General features: G+C 43.7%; 1 protein-coding gene across 1 annotated transcript in view; it reads right to left on the bottom strand.

Annotated features, from left to right (window-relative positions):
* Positions 1 to 19,837, bottom strand: part of pmpcb (peptidase, mitochondrial processing subunit beta) — a 29,962-nt gene that overhangs the window by 209 nt on the left and 9,916 nt on the right. Inside the window, exons 6-12 of the mRNA XM_039791655.1 lie at positions 1,644 to 1,723; positions 1,049 to 1,161; positions 822 to 965; positions 556 to 716; positions 386 to 471; positions 208 to 296; positions 45 to 120 (exon numbers count right to left, since the gene is read on the bottom strand). Coding sequence (XP_039647589.1) covers positions 45 to 120; positions 208 to 296; positions 386 to 471; positions 556 to 716; positions 822 to 965; positions 1,049 to 1,161; positions 1,644 to 1,723 — 749 coding nt within the window. The remainder of the gene's footprint in view (positions 1 to 44; positions 121 to 207; positions 297 to 385; positions 472 to 555; positions 717 to 821; positions 966 to 1,048; positions 1,162 to 1,643; positions 1,724 to 19,837) is intronic.

The following is a 19,837-nucleotide window of genomic DNA, read 5'->3' as shown; positions in this document are numbered from 1 at the left end:
AAAAACAACAACAGGAAAACGGCACGTAGGTAAAACCGACTTACCGACCGCGGCGACGGCGGGAGCCTTGTCGTAGATGTATTTCGTACACACTTCCTTGACGGTCTCGGCGTCGACGGCCTGTCGAGGGGCAGAAAAGCAATTAGCAACTTTTGCGATCGATCGAAACGGGACAGTGTTACGAAAGCGAAGGCGACGTTAACTCGCATCGATTCGGGCCTCCAGCTCGTGCAGAGGGATCCTCCGACCGTAGCACAGCATCTGTCTGCCGATGTCCTCGCAGACGGGGGTGGATCCTGGGAAAAGGAAAAAAACAATCAAGTCACGCCACGCGAAGCTTCGGGATCTCGGGTGGGCGCCGCCACCGGAAGTCGGGCGGCCTTACCGTCGAGATGCAGGAGCATGTTGGTCCTCAGCAGGTTTTTGGCTCGCGCCACCTCGCTTTCCGTCACGGCGGTGCAGAGAGACATCCTGACGGGGAGAGACGAGTTATTTAGAGGCGGTGCGGTTTCTCCGGCACCGGTCCATTTGCGCGTTCGTTCGGCGGGCACTCACCATTCCATCTGAGCGAAGCGCATCATCTCGTCGACGGTGCCGGGCTCGCACACCACGTAGAGTCCCCACAGGCCCGTGTCCGTGTAGCAGGTGTTGAAGGACTGGAAGCTGTGGCACAGGTTTCCCCGACAGGCCACCCGAGCCAGTTTACCGGACAGGTTCTGGGTCGGCAAAGGACACGCCATTACAGTTTTTTGACGGATTGATCAATCGATCGATGAAAGAAAAAGTCAAGGGAATGGGACCGAGGTTTTATCGTCACTCACCGCGCCTCCGCCGAAGGAGCGGTCCCAGTTCCCGACGAGGGTGTTGGCCACCATGAGCGGGACGGTGTCTGGGTGAGGCCAACCGACCGCTTCCACCGCCACGGCGATGTGAGCCAGGGGCATCTTGTCGTCGCGCACGCGGATCTGAAAAGAGGGGAAGAGAAAGGGTTTGAGTTTACGACCGTCGGTCGGTCCGGACCCACGTTTGGCAGCGACGCTCGACGTACCTCGCTTCCTGTGAAGTGGCACGGAGGAAGTGCCGGGGCTTCCCCTCGATACGCGGCGGGAAGTTTTCCGAAGTGATGCTGGGCCAAATCGACGAGCTGGTCGTGCGAAACCCCTGATGGATGAGAGAGAGAGAGTGAGTGAGAGAGGGACACACAGACACACATATACAGTACAGGCCAAAAGTTTGGACACACCTTCTCATTCAATGTGTTTCCTTTTTATTTTCATGACTATTTACATTGTAGATTCTCACTGAAGACATCAAAACTATGAATGAACACATATGGAATTATGTACTTAACAAAAAAGTGTGAAATAACTGAAAACATGTCTTATATTTTAGATTCCTCAAAGTAGCCACCCTTTGCTTTTTTATTAATACAGGAGACAATGCCACTGATTAACCTTGACAAAGCACACCTGTGAAGTCTGAAGTGCAAACCATTTCAGGTGACTACGTCATGAAGGAAAGGGAACGCATTGAATGAGAAGGTGTGCCCAAACTTTTGGCCTGTACTGTACACACACACACTTGCACACAGATGTAGAAGAAGCTGGACGTTATGTGAAAGCAAGCAAAGGAGTTGCTCTGACCTCCGGCTGCGGCCAGCACTATTCTGGGGCCTTTGTAGTGAGTGGTGATGTACTCCACCAGGTCTCCTCTGTTGATGGTCCTGCAACGATGGGAACACAGAAGACAACAGTGGTTACGTGTTAAGTGTTGCAAGGCTCGTCAGCCCGGCTGCCTTGCAGGTTAGGCCCGGAGGTTGACGAGCCACCAGCTGGTGCTCGTTTGCCGTTTGGCAGCCTTGTGGCTGCGGCACCGCTGCTGGCGCTATTTCAACGGGCGTGCGTGCGAGGCGGCAGCCTCGGCGGCCAGCCGCGTCGGACGAGGACATCGGAGGACAAAGACACAGGAGTCCGCCGGACGGGGACGACGGAGGGGCCAGGGGACTAGGCACCAGCACAGGCGACACATGGACACATACACACATACACCAAGTCAAAAGTCCCTCTGTGACCTCTAACTAGTCAAAGACCCAGACCTGCCTACAAGCCCTGCCATCACAAACACACCTGATGCTACTAATCACATCCCTCACCACAGCACATGCCACAATGCTCAACACAGGAAATTCACCCATTGCAAAACATCCCCTATCCGCTAAACCATCTCCCCAACTACAGACAAATCATAACACCCAAACGATTAGTTAAAGATAAATATCATTTACACGCAGACTGCTCAAATAACACATGGATATACTGCGCACAGCCAACAATGCCTGCAGCGTGCTGAACACCGGCATCGTCAAAGGCCTAAACGTTGACAAAATAACGATGATGATTGCAAACAATTACAAAGACTAACTGCACAACCTATCTCAGAACTTACCGTCTGGACCGGAAAAACCACATGATAAAAAACAAGAAACAGCAGAGAGACAAAACCTCCACTATTGAAGAGCATGCTTGCAGTGGCTTCCCCATCCCCCGCCATCGCAACAGCACACACCTGATGCAAATCCCCAGATCCTTCACACCGGCACATGCAAACACTCAGAACCCGCGCCGCAGTATAATGGACACATTGCTCAGGCCCCTCAAGGATTTCACAGCCTGTTTTGGAAATTATAGAAGTAGTGAGAGTAGTAGACAAAGTGGAAATCGGTTAAATGAGTACGAATTTCATTAGAAATGTAAAAGTTGACACTAAACTCAACTGTTGGCTTTAAAAGTTGAAAAATGACAAAATGTACAACAGTGTGAGGCCTGAATATATTTTCGAACAGATAATGACTCGCATATACAGAAATATGAAACAAATTGTATGAACAATCTTAAAGCCCAAATGCATTGCACCGCACTGCTGAAAATTCTGGACAATTGTCACAGAAGGAAACTAAACTACATTAAAATACATTTCTAGAAAACCTGGAAGCTAAACTGTAATGCTGTCAAAAGTGCAAGTTCAAATAAATTGACTAGAAAAGGCTGAAAGAAGAAATACTTTATCAGACGCATACGCTGCATAGAACGAAAAAGCATCAATCTAGCTGAGGTCAGATGTGAAATATATTGCCTGAAAAGAGAATCTCCAGGGCAAATAGGTGAGTTGAGTAGAGACTGAGAGAGAGAGAGAGATGGATAGGAAAGAGGAAGAAAGAAGGAAGGAAAGAGAATAAGTACACATCTATGCATGAGAAGCAGCTGCTTCAAAATGAGCTCCTGTTTTAGTTACTTTTTTGTTTTCGAAAATGAGACAAACTTCCAAATATCTAGACTGAAAACTCAACTACATCAGGAGGAGGAAAAACCACAAAGGAAAACAAGAAAATCCTGGCTGAACAACTGAAATCTAGATGAACAAGAAAACATCTCAAATCTAGACCCATGTTTCTACAAATTGAGTGACCACCTAACTGTGCTGAGGTTTTCAAGTATTTAATGTTATTACTTTAAAACTCTTACTTTTCTAAAGAAATATTGAGCTCAAGTTAAACTCTAACCAAGTAGCTAGCGTATTAGCTAGCTAGCAAGCACAGCAAATCAGCCAACAGCAGCAGAACATAGCAATCGTTGCTAAGCTCAGAATGCCCCAACTGCCAGTCAAACAAAAAGTATTGAAGGAAAGACCAGAGGATCTATTTGCAGACCGCTACAAAAATGGTGATGTGAGTAATCTCATCCTTTTCACCCAACTGCCAAGCGCGTGGCACTCAGCCATCTGCTCACACTACAAGTCAGTCAAAAGACAAGGCATCCGCAATGGGTGGAAAGTCCAAATTAAAGACAAAGAAGATCCCGACACTGTCGCCGTCAGTCGACGTCTATAAAAATGGGACGGTAATGGTACGAGGTGACCTAAGACAGTTTGAGAAAGACTTTCAGACTGTAAAAAAACCATCCAGGAAAGCTCCAGAAAGAGAAAATGACCCTACCAGTTCAGATCAAGCTCAGACGCAAAACACAATGACCCTCCTTAAACAACAGTTTACACAACTGGAAATAGAGCTGGTCCATCTGAGGGAACAGGTGAACAGACAAGCACAGAACACCACGCCAGAGAAGCTGCTCCCCGCCAGGCTCAGAGAGCAGCACAACAACTGGGAAATGGAGCTAAAAAGTGCTCAACAAGAAAGAGACTGAAGATCTGAAGAATGACAGAAAAAGTAAGAGAACTTCAGAGAGAGAGAGAAAGAAGTTGACAACCTTCAGGAGCAGCTACACCTCCACCTCACCCCCTGCACCCAGCCACCTGAGAAAGCCACAGTATGTCCTCCACAACTTACCGCTCCCCCACCTATCCAAACTGCACCCTCCTCACCCCACCCAACCCGGGCCACACCTGCCTCACTTCACCCTGCCCAACCTGCCTTATCTCCTGCACCACAGACACAGCACGACCCCACTCTGTCCACTCTGGAGCTGCCAAGTGAGGACAGACTTGGCTCTCCCAGCCACATCAATTCAATTCAATTCAATTTTATTTATAGTATCAAATCATAACATAAGTTATCTCGAGACACTTTACAGATAGAGTAGGTCTAGACCACACTCTATAATCGTCGTCATCGTCATTCGTACGGGCACAAATGACTTGCGGACCCGACGAGAGCGAGTGACCTTATCGCTAAGGCGAGTGATCGAGAAAGCCAGCAGAAACTTCCCTAACTCCCGCATTGTTGTGTCCACCCTCCTACAACGGAAACACTTTCACCCTGCTACCGTCCGACGGATCGATGCCGGCCTCTCCCGGGACGGTGCCCGCCGCCCCGCCCTCGACCTAGACTGCCTACGTGATCGCGTCCGCCTCTACGAGCAAGCGGTCCCCGTCTTCGCAAAGACGCTGAAGGACGCCGATACCGCTACATCAGCAGCGAGGACCCCTCGACCCAGCCGCTGTATCGCCGTCCCCGCCGGGCCGCTCCCTCTTCTCCCCCCTGAACTGACAATAGCCCCTACAGAGAGACTGACTGAGCTACGCCCAGACAGCCAGAGGAACAACCAGTGGTTTAATTGGCTTTTGTAGGGAGGGGGAGCCCTTATGGGGAATGGTCATCATTCAAAATCGCGCTGTAAAATGACTTCATGTGTTTTGACACCAAAGGGCTCTTTTTCCAGTATTAATGTATAAGGTAGGGTTGATTAGTTATTCAAACAAAGAGAAATACTTTACAATTCACTTACTTTATTATTATTATTTTTAATTTTTTTACCTTTTATAGGGTAATGTTAACAGGCAGGCAATGGATGTAAAAATCTTTTTAAACAAGAACATTATGTTGATTTAAGAGAATCAGAAACCACTATTATAGCCTTTTTAACAGTGATTGGCTGGCCCAGCTTGTTAATAGCCAGTGTATGTTAATTTAAGCTTCCAGTTTGTTAGACGGCACCAACATTTGGTCTGATCGTAACTGGCCTGGCAGCCCAAAGGCCAAGGTTTTGCTTCCAGATTTGTGTGCTGACTTATGATGTGGGGGTCTGAGGGTCCTCCCCCAGAATTGTTTTAGCATTAAACACTTCATTTCCTGCATTTTGGTGAATTTTTATGCACCTATTTCTACTACCTTTTTCTGAATAAATAAGCCTGAAATATCGTTATGTAAAGGGAAACAAATCTAAAAACATAATGGAAAATATTGTAGTAAGGCTGTAAGCTGTATTGCTTTCATCTATTTATTCTCCTTTAGATCGACTTTTCAAATTATATCTGAGTCAGCAAACATGTAGCCTAGGCATCATTTATTTTTTGTTTGGGAAGTAACCTCCGTAAATGTGCATATGACAATAATTCACCTTAGTGATACATTATTCATTTAATTTATTAATAAACCTCTGGACTGTAATATTTCAGATGTTTGAGCAAGATTTCTGCTCATGTCCAAAACTTTGTGCACATTGAAAATATAACTCATCCCATCTGTGTTCTCTAATAAAGTTTATAATTACGAGCTATTACGAGAATAAAGTCACTATATTTCAGAAAATAATCTACCTGCACCGTAGTCTGCTGTGCATTACATGATTGCTCTGCTGATACGGTAGATCTCAGACCGTCTGACAGACACAGAGCCCCGTTTGAGACGTTTAGGGAAGTGGCTGTACGCTGCTCTACATCGGAGGTGGAAACCCGAAATGTATGGAAGAAATGCACGGAGCTCAAACCAAACATCTGCCGCACGCGCGACAGCAGAGCGCATCCATAAACCTGAAGCTGCACAGCTTTTACGCAGAGTGGAAACTAAACGATGTCCTGTTTCATATTTGTCAGTCAACTTTTCAAAATGCATTCGGGGCTACACTCAAAACATTCGGGGCTGAAACCCCGGCAAAATGTTTGATGCTGAAGGAGACGGAGCTGAGCTCCGGCAGGGTGTGTTGTGGACCTGAGGAGGCGGAGCTGCGCTCCGGTGCGCTCCGGCCCAATTTAACCTCTGGGAACAACCAACCCACCAGCCAACTGAAGGACATCCAGCACATGCTGAGCCTAATCTGTTCACACCTGATGGAACCTTAACACACACACACAATTTAGTTTGCTTTTTATTATTATTTTTATCTAAGAAAAGAAAACATTTACATATATCGTTAACAGGAGTTTGCCTCATTTAGAAACATTAAGTATTTTAACAGTATGATGTCTTTTTCTATCTCTTGTTTGAATGTTCAGGGCCTCAACTTTTGGATTAAAAAGTAAAAATGCAGAGTTCCTGAAGGAGATCGATACTACTGACGATAGCTACGTTTCCGTCGACCCGTTTTTATCCAAATTAAGTGATATCAAATGAAAAATGCCTTATGAAAACGGTAAAATCCGATTGAATTTCATGAATATCGACTCAAAGAAAATACGTTCGGTCTTGTCGGATTTTCTCTTGATCGATATACGGCTTATGCGATAAACACTGACGGATATTATTTGCCGAATAAATAATGAATTGCGATTAAGTTTTAGGTCATTTTATGGTTGCGACCCGAAATAAAACAAAGAAGAAGAAGTTTCAGTTCATTTCCCCCCAGCACTGCTTGCTCTTGAGGGAATTACTGCAATTGTTGGGGCTTTGTAAATTATAGTGTGGTCTCGACCTGCTCTATCCGTAAAGTGTCTCGAGATAACTCGTGTTACGATTTGATACTATAAATAAAATTGAATTGAAATTATTTCCGCTCCGTTTGCACGCGTGACTGGTGTCGACAAAAACAGGACAAACGAGGAGACGAGATACTTTTTTAATTTACCGGAAAATTTTAGATAGCAAAAATCTAAGAAGCGCCATCATCTATCAGGAGCTCGCGAAGGAAATGACCAAAGCTTACGACGGGGACATTCTAAAACTCTTAACGTGAAAAAGCTTAATGTGGTCGATCGATCGTCACCGGATTTATCGCGGTCCCATCTTGTCGTGAACGCTTGAGCCTGTCAAAAAAACTAAATCGAAATCCAACGATTATAGAAGTTATCTCACGTTAATATTTTCTTCATCGGTGGCCATATTGATACCGTGAAACTTCAAATAATAGCCGAGTCCCAAATAGACTCCTGTCTCTTTTAAACGCCTGGAGTGACAACACCAGATTGTATTTGATCTTTTAAAACCCGTCAGATCGTTTGTTCTACGTTTTGATTTGATTTCACGTGACAGACGCAACCGTTCATAAACGACTCATCGCTATGGCAACATAACGAACAGGTTAACGAACTATTACTACCGGGCTATTATTTGAAGTTTTACGGTATTATTAATATGGCGAGGAAAAAGCTTAACGTGGTTTAATGTACCTAAACAATGATCAACGATTACCAAATTTCTCTCTCGTATTGCTCCTCATAACCACTGAAAACGGTCAAAAACTCGAACCCAAAGTCCGATTATTATGGACGTTATCTGACATTAAGCGCTTATGCTTCATAGAGCCTATGGAAAAAGCTTAACGTGGTTGAATGTACCTAAACAACGATCAATCGTCGCCAAAAAAAAATCCTCTTCCATATTGCTCATCGCAACCACTTAAAACGGTCAAATCTAACCCAATGTCCAAATATTATGGACGTTATCTGACACTAACGTGAGATAACTTAATCGTTGGATTTCGATTTAGTTTTTTTGACAGGCTTAAGCGTTCGTGACAAGATATGACCGTGATACATCTGGTGATGATTGATCGTCGTTTAGATACGTTAAACCGCGTATAGCTTTTTCACGTTAAGCGTTTTAGAATGTCCCTTACGACAAGCCGTGGGACGTCCTGCGGAGTAAATGGAAGGCGCTCAAACAGCGATAAGCGGCTCAAAAAGAGAGTTGTCTCGCAGCGGTGCCGGAGGGAAAATATAAGGCGAGTTCCACCTTTTAGATGAGCTGGATCAGATCCTTGGCCAAAGACCCATCGGAGCTTATAGCTTGGCTTATAGAGAGATTAGTCCATCGGGTCCTGCGAAAAATCTTCTACACAGCATGTAAACGAGAGGCTTAAAGCACACTTGCTTTAACCCAAAGTGTTACACCTTAAAATGTCTCAAATCAATTCGATCGCAAAACGGCACGTGACGTCATTACGCACAGGTTTTTATTCGCTTTAAAGCCGTTGGATGGAAACGCACTTTCACCAGCTTTATTTGTATGAGTTTTTTTTACCAAATTTCAGATAATTCGATTGACAAGTGGATGGAAACCTGATTTAAGGTCTATGCGTGAATAGATTGTTTTGACTCAAGTCAATTTCAATTTATTTTCTTGAAAGTGCTTTTTAGTTACTTTCCTTAATTTAGTTAATTTTTTCTATTATAACTTTTGCCTATGGGCCTTAATTGGGTCATTCATAATAAAAGCCCATCATTTTTCACATCATCTTGGACGCATCCTGAGTGTTAATATCTGCTCACGACTACTCGCCGCACTCGCTACCGTCAACGGAGGGGAATTTTATATCTGGATAAAAATTTAAAAAAAGAAAGAATCTCAGCTGACGAAGATATATTCCTCTGCCCCACGTACGTTTCCCCCCTACGAGTCGCCCTATTTCAATGAGGAGATAAACCAATTTCAGAGCCAAGGTAATATTTTAATCTGTGGTGATCTGAATGCCAGAACAGCAGAGAAATTAGACGCTACAGACAGCCGCAGAAACCTGCACATACTAGGGAACGACAGCCTAACTAATCCCACGTATCCCCCCAGAAACAACTACGACGAGCGTACTGACGCGAATGGGACACGGGTCCTACGGCTCTGTCGTACGTTAGGTCCGTATATTGTCAATGGCGGAGTAAGAGGAGACTCTTTCGGTAGATACGCCCACGGTTCTTCCCTTGGCAGCAGTACTGTTGATTATTTTATCTCTGACCTTGCCATTTCTAATATTAAGGCATTCACAGTCAATCCCCTTACTCCCCTGTCTGACCGTAGTAAAATAAAAATCTATCCGAGTAGAGGAAATCTCAAACACAAAGAACCAGATCCTAATAATCTACAAACCTCTACCCGGTCCTACAAAAGAAAGGCAATGGACAGTCCGCAAATCGAGTCACTCTTGGATGATTTTCTTTGTATATCCTTTCCTTACAATGAAGGTGTGAATTTAGCTATTAATAACATGAATGCCATTTTTGACAAGGCAGCAAAACTAAAATATTTAAAGAGAAAAAGAAAAACCAAAAATATTAGTGGTGAAAAATGGTTTGATAATGATTGTAAAAATCTAAGAAAAGAACTAAGAAACGTATCCAATCGGAAACGCAGGGATCCAAATAACCAAACTGTACGCCTTCTCTATGGAGAAACGCCAAAAGAATACAAACAATTATTAAGAACAAAAAGGGAACAGCATAACAAAAATCAGCTAAACCTAATCGAAGAATCAATACAGTCAAATCAATTCTGGGAAAATTGGCATAAACTAAACGCAACATCTAAAGAGGAATTAGCGATCCGAAATGGGGATATTTGGACCGCTCGTTTTACTAACCTTTACGGCAAAATAACAAATAATCCAGGCCGACGGGAAATACAGAGGAAATTAAAACTCCTTGAATCGGCAATTAAAGACTGCCAGAGCCCCATTGACACCCCGATTACGGAACAAGAACTAACAGACAAAATAAAAAAGCTTAAACTCCGAAAGGCCTGTGGTGTTGACTCCATTTGAAATGAAATTATCAAATACACGGATAATAAATTCAAATTGTTCATCCTAAAAGCTTTCGATATCACCCTAAATTCAGGTATTTTCCCAGCTGTTTGGAACCAAGGACTGATAACCCCAATCCACAAAAATGGAGACAAGTTTGACCCAAATAACTACAGAGGAATCTGTGTGACCAGTAACCTGGGAAAACTTTTCTGCAGCGTTATAAATGGCAGAATCTTACAATTCATTAGTGAACACAATATCCTGAGCAAAAGTCAAATTGGATTTCTCCCAAAATATCAAACTTCAGACCACATCTTTACTCTCCGCACCCTCGTTGACAAACGATTAAACCAGAACAAAGGAAAAATCTTTTTGTGTTTTGTAGACTTTAAAAAAGCATTCGATTCAATTTGGCATGATGGTCTTTTCTATAAATTGATTGAAATGGGTATTGGAGGAAAAACATATGATATCATAAAATATATGTATACAAACACCAAATGTTCAGTTAAAATTGGCCACCAACAAACACATTTCTTTCCCCAAGAACGTGGAGCGAAACAGGGATGCTGCCTGTCCCCGACTCTGTTTAACATTTATATAAATGAATTGGCAAAAAATCTGGAACTTTGTACATCCCCCGGTATCACTCTTGGAGATACTGACATCAAATGTTTGTTATATGCTGATGATCTAGTCCTGCTGTCCCCTACAAAAGAAGGCCTACAACAACACCTGGCTCTGACTGTCAACCTAAACAAAACCAAAATACTGATTTTCCAGAAAAGATCTGGGAATTACGGTAAACATCAATTCTATTTAAACACCGTTCAATTACAACATGTACACATATTTAGGTCTCAATATTAGTTCATCAGGTAGTTTTCAAATGGGTGTGAATGAGCTGAGAGACAAATCAAGAAGAGCATTTATGCAATTAAAAGAAAAATCAAAACAGACATTCCAATTAAAATTTGGTTAAAAATATTTAAATCGGTAATAGAACCCATTGCTCTATATTGCAGCGAAATATGGGGCCCGCTCAGTAGACATTTAAAATTTACTGACTGGGACAATCGCCCAATGTAGAATTTTGTAGCAACCTTCCACACCTACCAAGACGCATCCCAAATAACGCCTGCCGAGCAGAACTAGGCCAATATCCCCTCCAAATTACAATTGAAAAAAGATCCATCAATTTCTACAACCACCTGAAAACAAGCGACCCCCATTGTTTCCACTACAAAGCAATACCAAGATAGAAACATAGAGAAAAGTCCCCTCAGTCAGCTAGCCCTGTCCCTCAGCTCCCTCACCTCACAGCCCCCAGAGCCTCAGGACACCCACGAAACCGTCTGGACAAACCAAATCATCTGCAGACAAAAACAGAAATACGTGACCTAATGGAAAGACGCTACTAAACGTCAAAGCAAAATGGATTGTTACCTAGCCCCAAACCGACCGTACACAGTGGCTGAATACTTGAGCGCCATACGTGACCACAGACTCAGAAAGACTCTGAGCAGGTACAGGCTGAGTGGACACGGTCTGGCTGTGGAAACCGGCCGCCACAGACAGACCCGGCTGCCTCCGGAAGACGGGCTGTGTCAGCTCTGTCCACAGAGACGGGTGGAGACGGAGCAACACTTCCTGCTTCAATGTAGCGCATATACTGACATCAGAACTCAGTTCTTTACCAAAATTAAATGTAAACTCCCAGATTTTGATACACTTACCACCCAGACAAAAATGCAACATCTACTTGGAGAAAATAGTGTGAGCTCTGTACAAGCAGCGAGATATGTGAGTGCGTGTCACAGCCTGAGAGACAACCAGCACAACAACACCTAATATCTGTAGTTCACCTCCCCTCAGTTTACTCTGCCTTCTCATTTACTCCTCTACTTCATGTGTTTATTTCATGGTGTTTTTTTTGCTTTTGTCTTTGTTTTCTTTCTTACTTTACTGTATATTGATATACTGTTGTTGCTTTCCTGTTTTTGTTTTATTTTATAAATGTATATATTTTAGTTTACTCAATTAATTGTATGTATGTATTTCTTCATTATTATCCTTGATGCTTTGGCAATATTGTTATTTCTGACATTCATGCCAATAAAGCAATTTGGATTGAATTGAAAAAGAGAGGGAGAGAGAGAGGCCGAGGTAAAGAGAGAGAGAGAGGGAAAGAAAGAGGGGGAGAGAGAGAGGGAGAGAGATAGAGAAGGAAAGAGAGGCAGAGGGAAAGAGAGAGAGAGGGAGTGAGAGAGAGACAGGGAGGGAGAAAGGAGTTGAAGCATGCTCTCGTTCACTTCAATGTAAAAAAAAAATGTTAAAAAGCTTAACATTTTAAAAAGTATAAATAGTAGAAAAAAGTTGAACAAGTCCCATCATTAGCTGAACATTGTAAAAGTTGAATGGTTTTAATAGCTCAAAGTATGCAGAAGTTACGCAGAGCCAAAAAACGTACGGAATAAGAATAAATCAAAAAACAAACAACAATAGTGGGAATGCTGCTGAATCAGCATTCCCACTAATGAATAGACTGAAATGGTACAAAGGTAAGTGGTGAACTCCCTGAGGTAAGAAAACAAGTAACGTTACCCAAAACTAAAACATAACGTACATTTGTATTTTACAGAAAGGCCTTTTTCAGGGAACGAGAAATGGGTAAACAATGTAAAGCTGTTCTGCAGCAACGGAGGTTGATCGAGCTTTGAAAGTTGGCGCTACCAATTCCCACAGGCGTTCCGACTTGTCTGGATTACTTACAACCCCCTCCGTTTGTATAAAAGTATTGTCGGAACACGCTGCGGTACCGTATCCTCGTGAGCATTATTTGAACAGTATTGTACTGCAGAAAGTTGCTATAAAAATGTAACCTGACTCCGCCAGATGGATTGCTTCGCATTTGCTCGGCATATCCATCTGGGAACTTTCCGTTGGAGAACTTTTGGGAAGGGGCGAAAATACTGGTTAGCTGATTGGATGAACCATCTGTCTATCACCTATGTTGGTGATAGACGGGCCAAATCAACCAATCAGATCCACGAAGCGTATGAACATACAACCACAAGCCCGCCCCTGCTGCTGCAGGCAAAGCATAGCTCGTTAGCTCCTGCAAGCAAGCAACATGTCGGTAGGGAGATTTGCCGTTTGTGTAACGAGAATTTTGGAATAAAAGGCACCATTTCAGGTTCCTGGACCATATTCCAAAAGAAGGATCCAAGAGAAAAAAATCATTAGCGAGTGGCTAACAGAATTGGGGCTACCGCTGTCTGAAAATACTGGTTAGCTGATTGGATAAACCATCTGTCTAAAACCAACGCTGATTGGCCCGGTCGTTTGGCTAACTGCTACAAATTTTCTCTATCTCAAGATGCCAGACTGATCTGCGAGTGGAAAACTGGAGCTCGCGAGATCAGGAAGGTCTCACGAGGCTAATAAAAATGGCGGGAAAAAGGCAATTAACAATGGAAGAGAGACAGACCGTCGTAACGCTTAAGAATATTGGTCTTTCCTACAGAGAAATTGCAAAGAAAGTCAGCGAGTACAGTATTGTTGGCCATCAAAAGGCACTTAGAAACTGGGGCAAACTGACAGGAAGAGGTCTGGCAGACCCAAAGCCACAACGGAATCAGAAGACAAGTTTCTGAGAGTCAACAGCTTGCGCGATAGGCGGCTCACGGGACAACCGCTTTATGCGCAGCTCGATAGCGGTCGCCGTGCGGTACCCTCTGGTATGCGCCTAGTTGGTCAGGGGTTCGTCCCGCAGCAAGATAATTGACCCGAAACGTAAGTCCAAGCTATGCCAGAACTACCTTTAGGAAAAAAGAACAAGACGGTAAGCTTAAAAACACCAGACTTAAACCCCATTGAGCTGGTTTGGGATGAACTGGACAGAAAAGCGAAAGCAAAGCCACCTACGAGCGCCGAGGTTATAATCGTTAACGAAAGCCAGGTGGGAAAAAACATTGTCGTTAACTGAAATAAAAATAAAAACGAGGCATTGCGAAAAAAAACGCCAACTAAACTAAAACTGTAACATCTGTTTGCAAAACTAACTAAAATGAAATAAAACGATCGAGTAAACGTCCTTAGTTTTCGTCTTCGTCGGTGTCTTTCACAGAGCGAATAGCGCTATACGCGCCGTAGACGTATAGTTGCCGACCGGGAACCCAGAAATTCCGACATTCCGCGTCAAATTGAACACGACGTGTCCGTGCCCCTCGCGAAAGTCGGAAGAAAGCGACAGAGACTTCTTTGATTATCGCGGTGGAAGGTGGTAAAATAAGTGGACAATTGAGGGAAAAATCCCACAAATTTCAAAGTACATTTGGGAAGCGCGCACGAGAAGGCTAACCTAGCTTACCTTAACGAGCAGCGACGGGGCAAGGAGAACGCAAAGCCCCCTTCCCCCGAAACGGGGGCGTGGATGTATGGGGCCGGGGCCAGACGGCACGACTGAGATAAACGCAGGACGGAGAACGCTACGGGAGGGCTTTCGCCGGCGACCCGATAGCTGCCGGTTAGTAAGTACGCTTGAACGCTAAAAGCGCGAGGAAGCGTGGGTTAACGTGTCGATCGATACCGGGGTGTCCACGCGACCGTGCGATGTCTTCTTTAGTCTGTTGGCTATTTAGGTTTTTTCCTGGCACGGTTACTGCTGCGTCTTGTGTAGACTGTTTACATACAGTATCTCACAAAAGTGAGTACAACCCCCCCCCTCACATTTTAGTAAATATTTCATTCTATCTTTTAATTGACAACACTGAAGAAATTACACTTTGCTACAATAAAGTATTAAGTGTACAGCTCGTGTAACAGTGTAAATGTGCCGTCCTCTCAAAGTAACTCAACACACGGCCATTAATGTCTAAACGGCCGGCGACAAAAGCGAGTACGGCCCTATGTTAAATTCCCACAGAGATTGGCACGGGGTACTTTCCATAAAATGAAGGGTGAACGGTGAAGGGTATGTGATGATGGGGGTGCCGAGGGAACTTCATCAGGATGCGTGGTATCCTGGATCCGTGAAATAACTGGCCTTTAAAAATAAAAATCTGCCCGCCTCTGTGGGAATTTGTTGCCAGCGGTTTAGACATTAATGGCTGCGTGTTGAGTTATTTTGAGGGGAGGGCACATTTACACCGTTACACGATTTCATCAGTGTTGTCCCATTAAAAGATACGTGAGGGGTGTACTCACTTTTGTGAGATGCTGCATTTGTGCTCGTCGTCATATGTACATTTTATGTCAGACGTGAAAATCGCTCACCTTTCGGCAAAATTCGCCGTTTTGAAACCAAAATAGGTGACCTACGTGAATCGTGTAGATTCGATGAGAAAATGTGTAAGGGGGGGGGAGGGGGAAGGTGTAAGCACTCGGGCCTGGTGCCCGATTTCTGGCGTATGACTATTTTAGAAAAATAAATAAATGAAAAAGTCCACATGGGATTTGTTTTGATGCGATGGATTTAACCGATCATCGAACTTCCACCAACCCATGAAACGAGTTCTAGCCAATCGGATGCAAAGCGGGGCGGGTCTTTGCCGAAATGCCAGAGTGCGGTGCGCGCCGCGCGCCATATATTTTAAATTATATTATAATAAATAATAATAATAATATAATTAATTATATTATTATATATTTTTTAAAACAATCATTAAACAAAATGGTTCAAATCAAATTTGCCATCGCACAGGGAAGTGTCTGTACGCTGCTCTGTGCTTTTTTCTCATGGGTTGTTGCGTTAATCTTACCCACATACAATAATTGGCTATTGTGTAGCCCTTTCTTTTTCTTTTGATTGGCTGGTAAGTGGCAGGCTCGACTAAGAACCCCAGGGGAGACACGCTTGATTCCTGTCAGTTCCATAGTGAGAGCGGCGGGCCAGAAAAAGTATGGGCGCTGCGACATATTAAATATATTGTAAATAGGTTTTCCGCGTGAGAAATACAATGTGTGGCAGGAGTGCGTGACAAAAGACCGAAATGAGTGACTGTCACGCTCAATGTGCGACACTTGAGAGCCCTGGTTTACTTGCAGCTCCGCTACAGTAGCGGCGAACCTTTAACGTTACCTGTAGTCACATGGTCTGTAAACGGTCCGCTCGCAGTCAAGTCCTGCACGGATCAACAGATGTTAAGAGTGCGGCTGCTGCTCGCTCCGTTTGTTATAAGACACACCGAGCAGTCCGTTATGGAGCGTTTGTTTGTGGAGTCAGACGGAGTGTCGTACGAGTAGCCTACTGTAAGGTCGAGGATGGCCTTATGCAATATTTACACTGCTCTATTCCAGTAGATAAATGTACATGTCTTGGCAATGGCAAAGCACTTTTTTTTTTCCAATTAATATAGGCTATTTATCAGGCAGGTGCATGTGCACTGTCATAGTCTTCTGGGTTAAAATGGAATTACAGGTTGTTGTTGCACTGTCTCAGATTTTGTTCAAACCTACTCCATATCAAGAATGGGTCCCAAAACCAAGGCCTGTAAAACATTTCTGTTCAAATCCCATGTCTTCATATTTGTTTACAGCTCCAAAATCACATTGGCCTTCATTTATGAAACGGGCATAGGACGGGCATACGCCGATTCCTACGCAAAGCTCGGCATTTATCAATTTGAACGTGAGCGTAGGCTGCGATAAAATCTCACGTCTGGTCTGAACTCGTGTACGCAAGTTTTCGAGTCAGCGTGGACTTGCGGTGCAGCATATAATCAGTTTAACAGGAGAAGGAGAAGTCATCAGTTGATCACTTATCAGCAATGGTAGATTTGGCTCTTTTAGAAGACCTCTATGCGCCGCTACAACAGTGCACACGTACGCGCACGGGCCACGGTGGAGCGCTCCATTGGATGGGCAGATGGCTCTGTCTTGCATCGGCGGGGGGGACCCTACTATACGTGCCCAGACCTGCCAACCTTGAAGAAATTTTGAAGAAAACACTGAGATGCCGTGTATAAGTACAACACGACCACAACTCAAATGATGTAGCCTGCTAAACAAAGTGCATCCGACCCTGGTTGATGTCGGTGCATCCTGCTCTCAGTCTCAACCTAGCATAAACTCGGCGTTAGCACGGAGGAGCTGCGACGCGCGACGAGCAGAGAAAATTACCCAAGGGACCTGAAAGTTCATTGACATGGATGTTGGAACAAGCGTATTGCATTTCGTCACAACATACCATCACCAGACTGGTAAAAACTCACTACGAAGAACAGAATAAGGTTCCCCGGGCTGGCCAAGTTAGCGCTGAGGTACCTTTGCATCCAGACAACGCGGGTGTTTTCGGCGGCTGGACTGACGGGCACCAGGTAGCGGTCGCGTCTGACCCCAGATCATGTCGACATGCTTATCTTTCTCAACAAAAATCAGTAGACTGGTGCAGAAGTTGTATCTGAGTTAGCCTACTGGTTATTTGTTATTAGGCTTTGTCCGTGCCTTGGATAGTTTTGAGTTACAAAACCTGTCAGATCTAAGTATAATTATGTTTTTGGTTGAGTTCTTATTTAACATGATTCTTTTTATTTACTAGTTTGGAACAAACGAGGGTCTCTGTTTAAGAACGCCGGCTCGCAGCTGCAGGTTCTGCTGCTTCAGAGCACCGCAGCGCATATATCTATAATCTGTATCTACAACCTCCCGTTTAACTGCCACAAGTTGTTCTTCTTGTAATTAAAATCTCATCGAGGAAAAACACCCTGTATTTTTGTATTTTCATTGCATTTTTAATTTATAAAAAGTTAAATAAATAATGAATTTTAATATAAAAATATTAATGATTAATCGATGGTCGATCTCCCGACAACCGACTGAGAAAATTTTATCGAATGCCCGTCCCTAGTGCCCGTATATTTGTCAGTCTAACCGACGTGAGGCAGAGACAGCTAATAAATATGCCTAGGTACTTCTGTGTTAGAGATGAGTCAGACCGGGTTAACACGTAGCCTTCTCCTGATTACTGAAGGGAAATGAAGTAGTCTAAGTAATGATTTACTCATAAAGCAACTTTAAATAGGCCTAAAGCAACTACTAAAAAAGCACAAGATTGAAGCCTGACTGAGACCCAATTCTAGGCTAATAAATAACACGGATCAGATATTTTCAGATACGCTTCTAAAGATTTGACACTGGTGGCATTGTATTATGTCAGCTGCCATCACATCGCATAAATAGCCTAACTGTTACCTTTATCTTACGTTAATCGGCACCTGGCCTTTCTAAAAACTTTTAGTTTTCTAGCCGTTCCACCACTTTTCTAACTGCCCCCGACTAATGGGAAGGACGGCAGGTGAGACAGGCTAGCCTATTGACACCAGTGTTGGGCAAGTTCATTCCAAAATGTAATACATTATTGATTACTAGTTACTGTCATTTGAGAGTAATTAGTTATATTACAATATTACTGTCTCTGAACTGTAATGCTTACACTACTTTTGCGTTACTTTTGAGTTACTTTCACCAAAATAAAAGCGGAAGTATTCTTCGTAGCTTGTGAATTTCACCACAGGGTCAACAAAGTCTTATCTTTATCCACTTTAATACATCATAATTTATTCATATTATTTAGTATTATTAATCTGACGCTGCAAAGTAACTAAAGCTATAAAATAAATAGTTAACTAAAACGTTCAATAGCCTAGGCTACTTGACTCTGAATTGTGGTGGACTAGAAGTAGCCTAATGAGTAGGATTAAATTAAAAATACCCAATTAAAATTGAATCAAAGTAGCCGACGGTAGGACATAGTTACTTTCCACCGCTGATAAAATGTAATATTACGTGTAGCAAGACTAAACATTAATTCCCGACGCGTTCTCTGTCAGTTGCTCGGTCACATTGCTGTCGTCGCCGACGGGACACGGATGTTGTCCGTTACGGTCTCTGGTTCTGGCTCTGACCACGGGGAACAGTTACGCAGCGTAAAAAACTCACATGGATCCGTCTCTGCGGTCATTTCAACCACTGAATTTTAGCGTGTTACTCCGATCACCGATGGACACTATGAACGTTGTTTTCTTATCATCCATTTATTTTTAATATCATTATGGTTCGGGGGGTGGGGAGCATTTCTTTATGGGACAGTGTTCGTTACCTGTTGCCCCTCGGTGACTGATGTCGATGTCAGTCTTGCACACGGTGCAGAACGCGTGAGGAGGTTCTATATACTGTCTATGTGAGGTAGCCTGGACATGTGGAGCTAGGAGAGGCAGGTGGGCGGAGGGTTAAAATGCAGCGCTTTGATTGGCCGAAAGCTTTTCACTCCACTGCTCAGCGGCAGAATCAACGTCATAGATGTAGATTGCATAGAAACTGAAACCGGAAAAATGCGAGACGCAACAAAATGCGTACCTAGAGAGCAGCGAATCGTACGAGCGTACTTAAGGGTCAAAATGCGTACGTGTCTGCAGGTCTGCATGTCGGAAAAAGTCTGCAACATTGCACGCGCTCTTCCTGACAGCACAAAAAACACAAGTAAAATAAAAGACACTGCCTAAACTCCGCTACTGTGTGTTTATTTAAATATAGGTACACCATGTAGGCAGTGTTGTATAAAGTACTAGAAAGCAATACTTGAGTAAAAGTACAAGTATCGTACTAGAAAAAGACTTTGGTAGAAGTGAAAGTTACCTTTTAGAGCACTGAAA

The sequence above is a fragment of the Perca fluviatilis genome, chromosome 23 (genome assembly GCF_010015445.1).
Source record: "Perca fluviatilis chromosome 23, GENO_Pfluv_1.0, whole genome shotgun sequence".
In the NCBI taxonomy this organism is placed as follows: Eukaryota; Metazoa; Chordata; class Actinopteri; order Perciformes; family Percidae; genus Perca; species Perca fluviatilis.
This window is presented reverse-complemented; position numbering and strand designations above follow the sequence as displayed.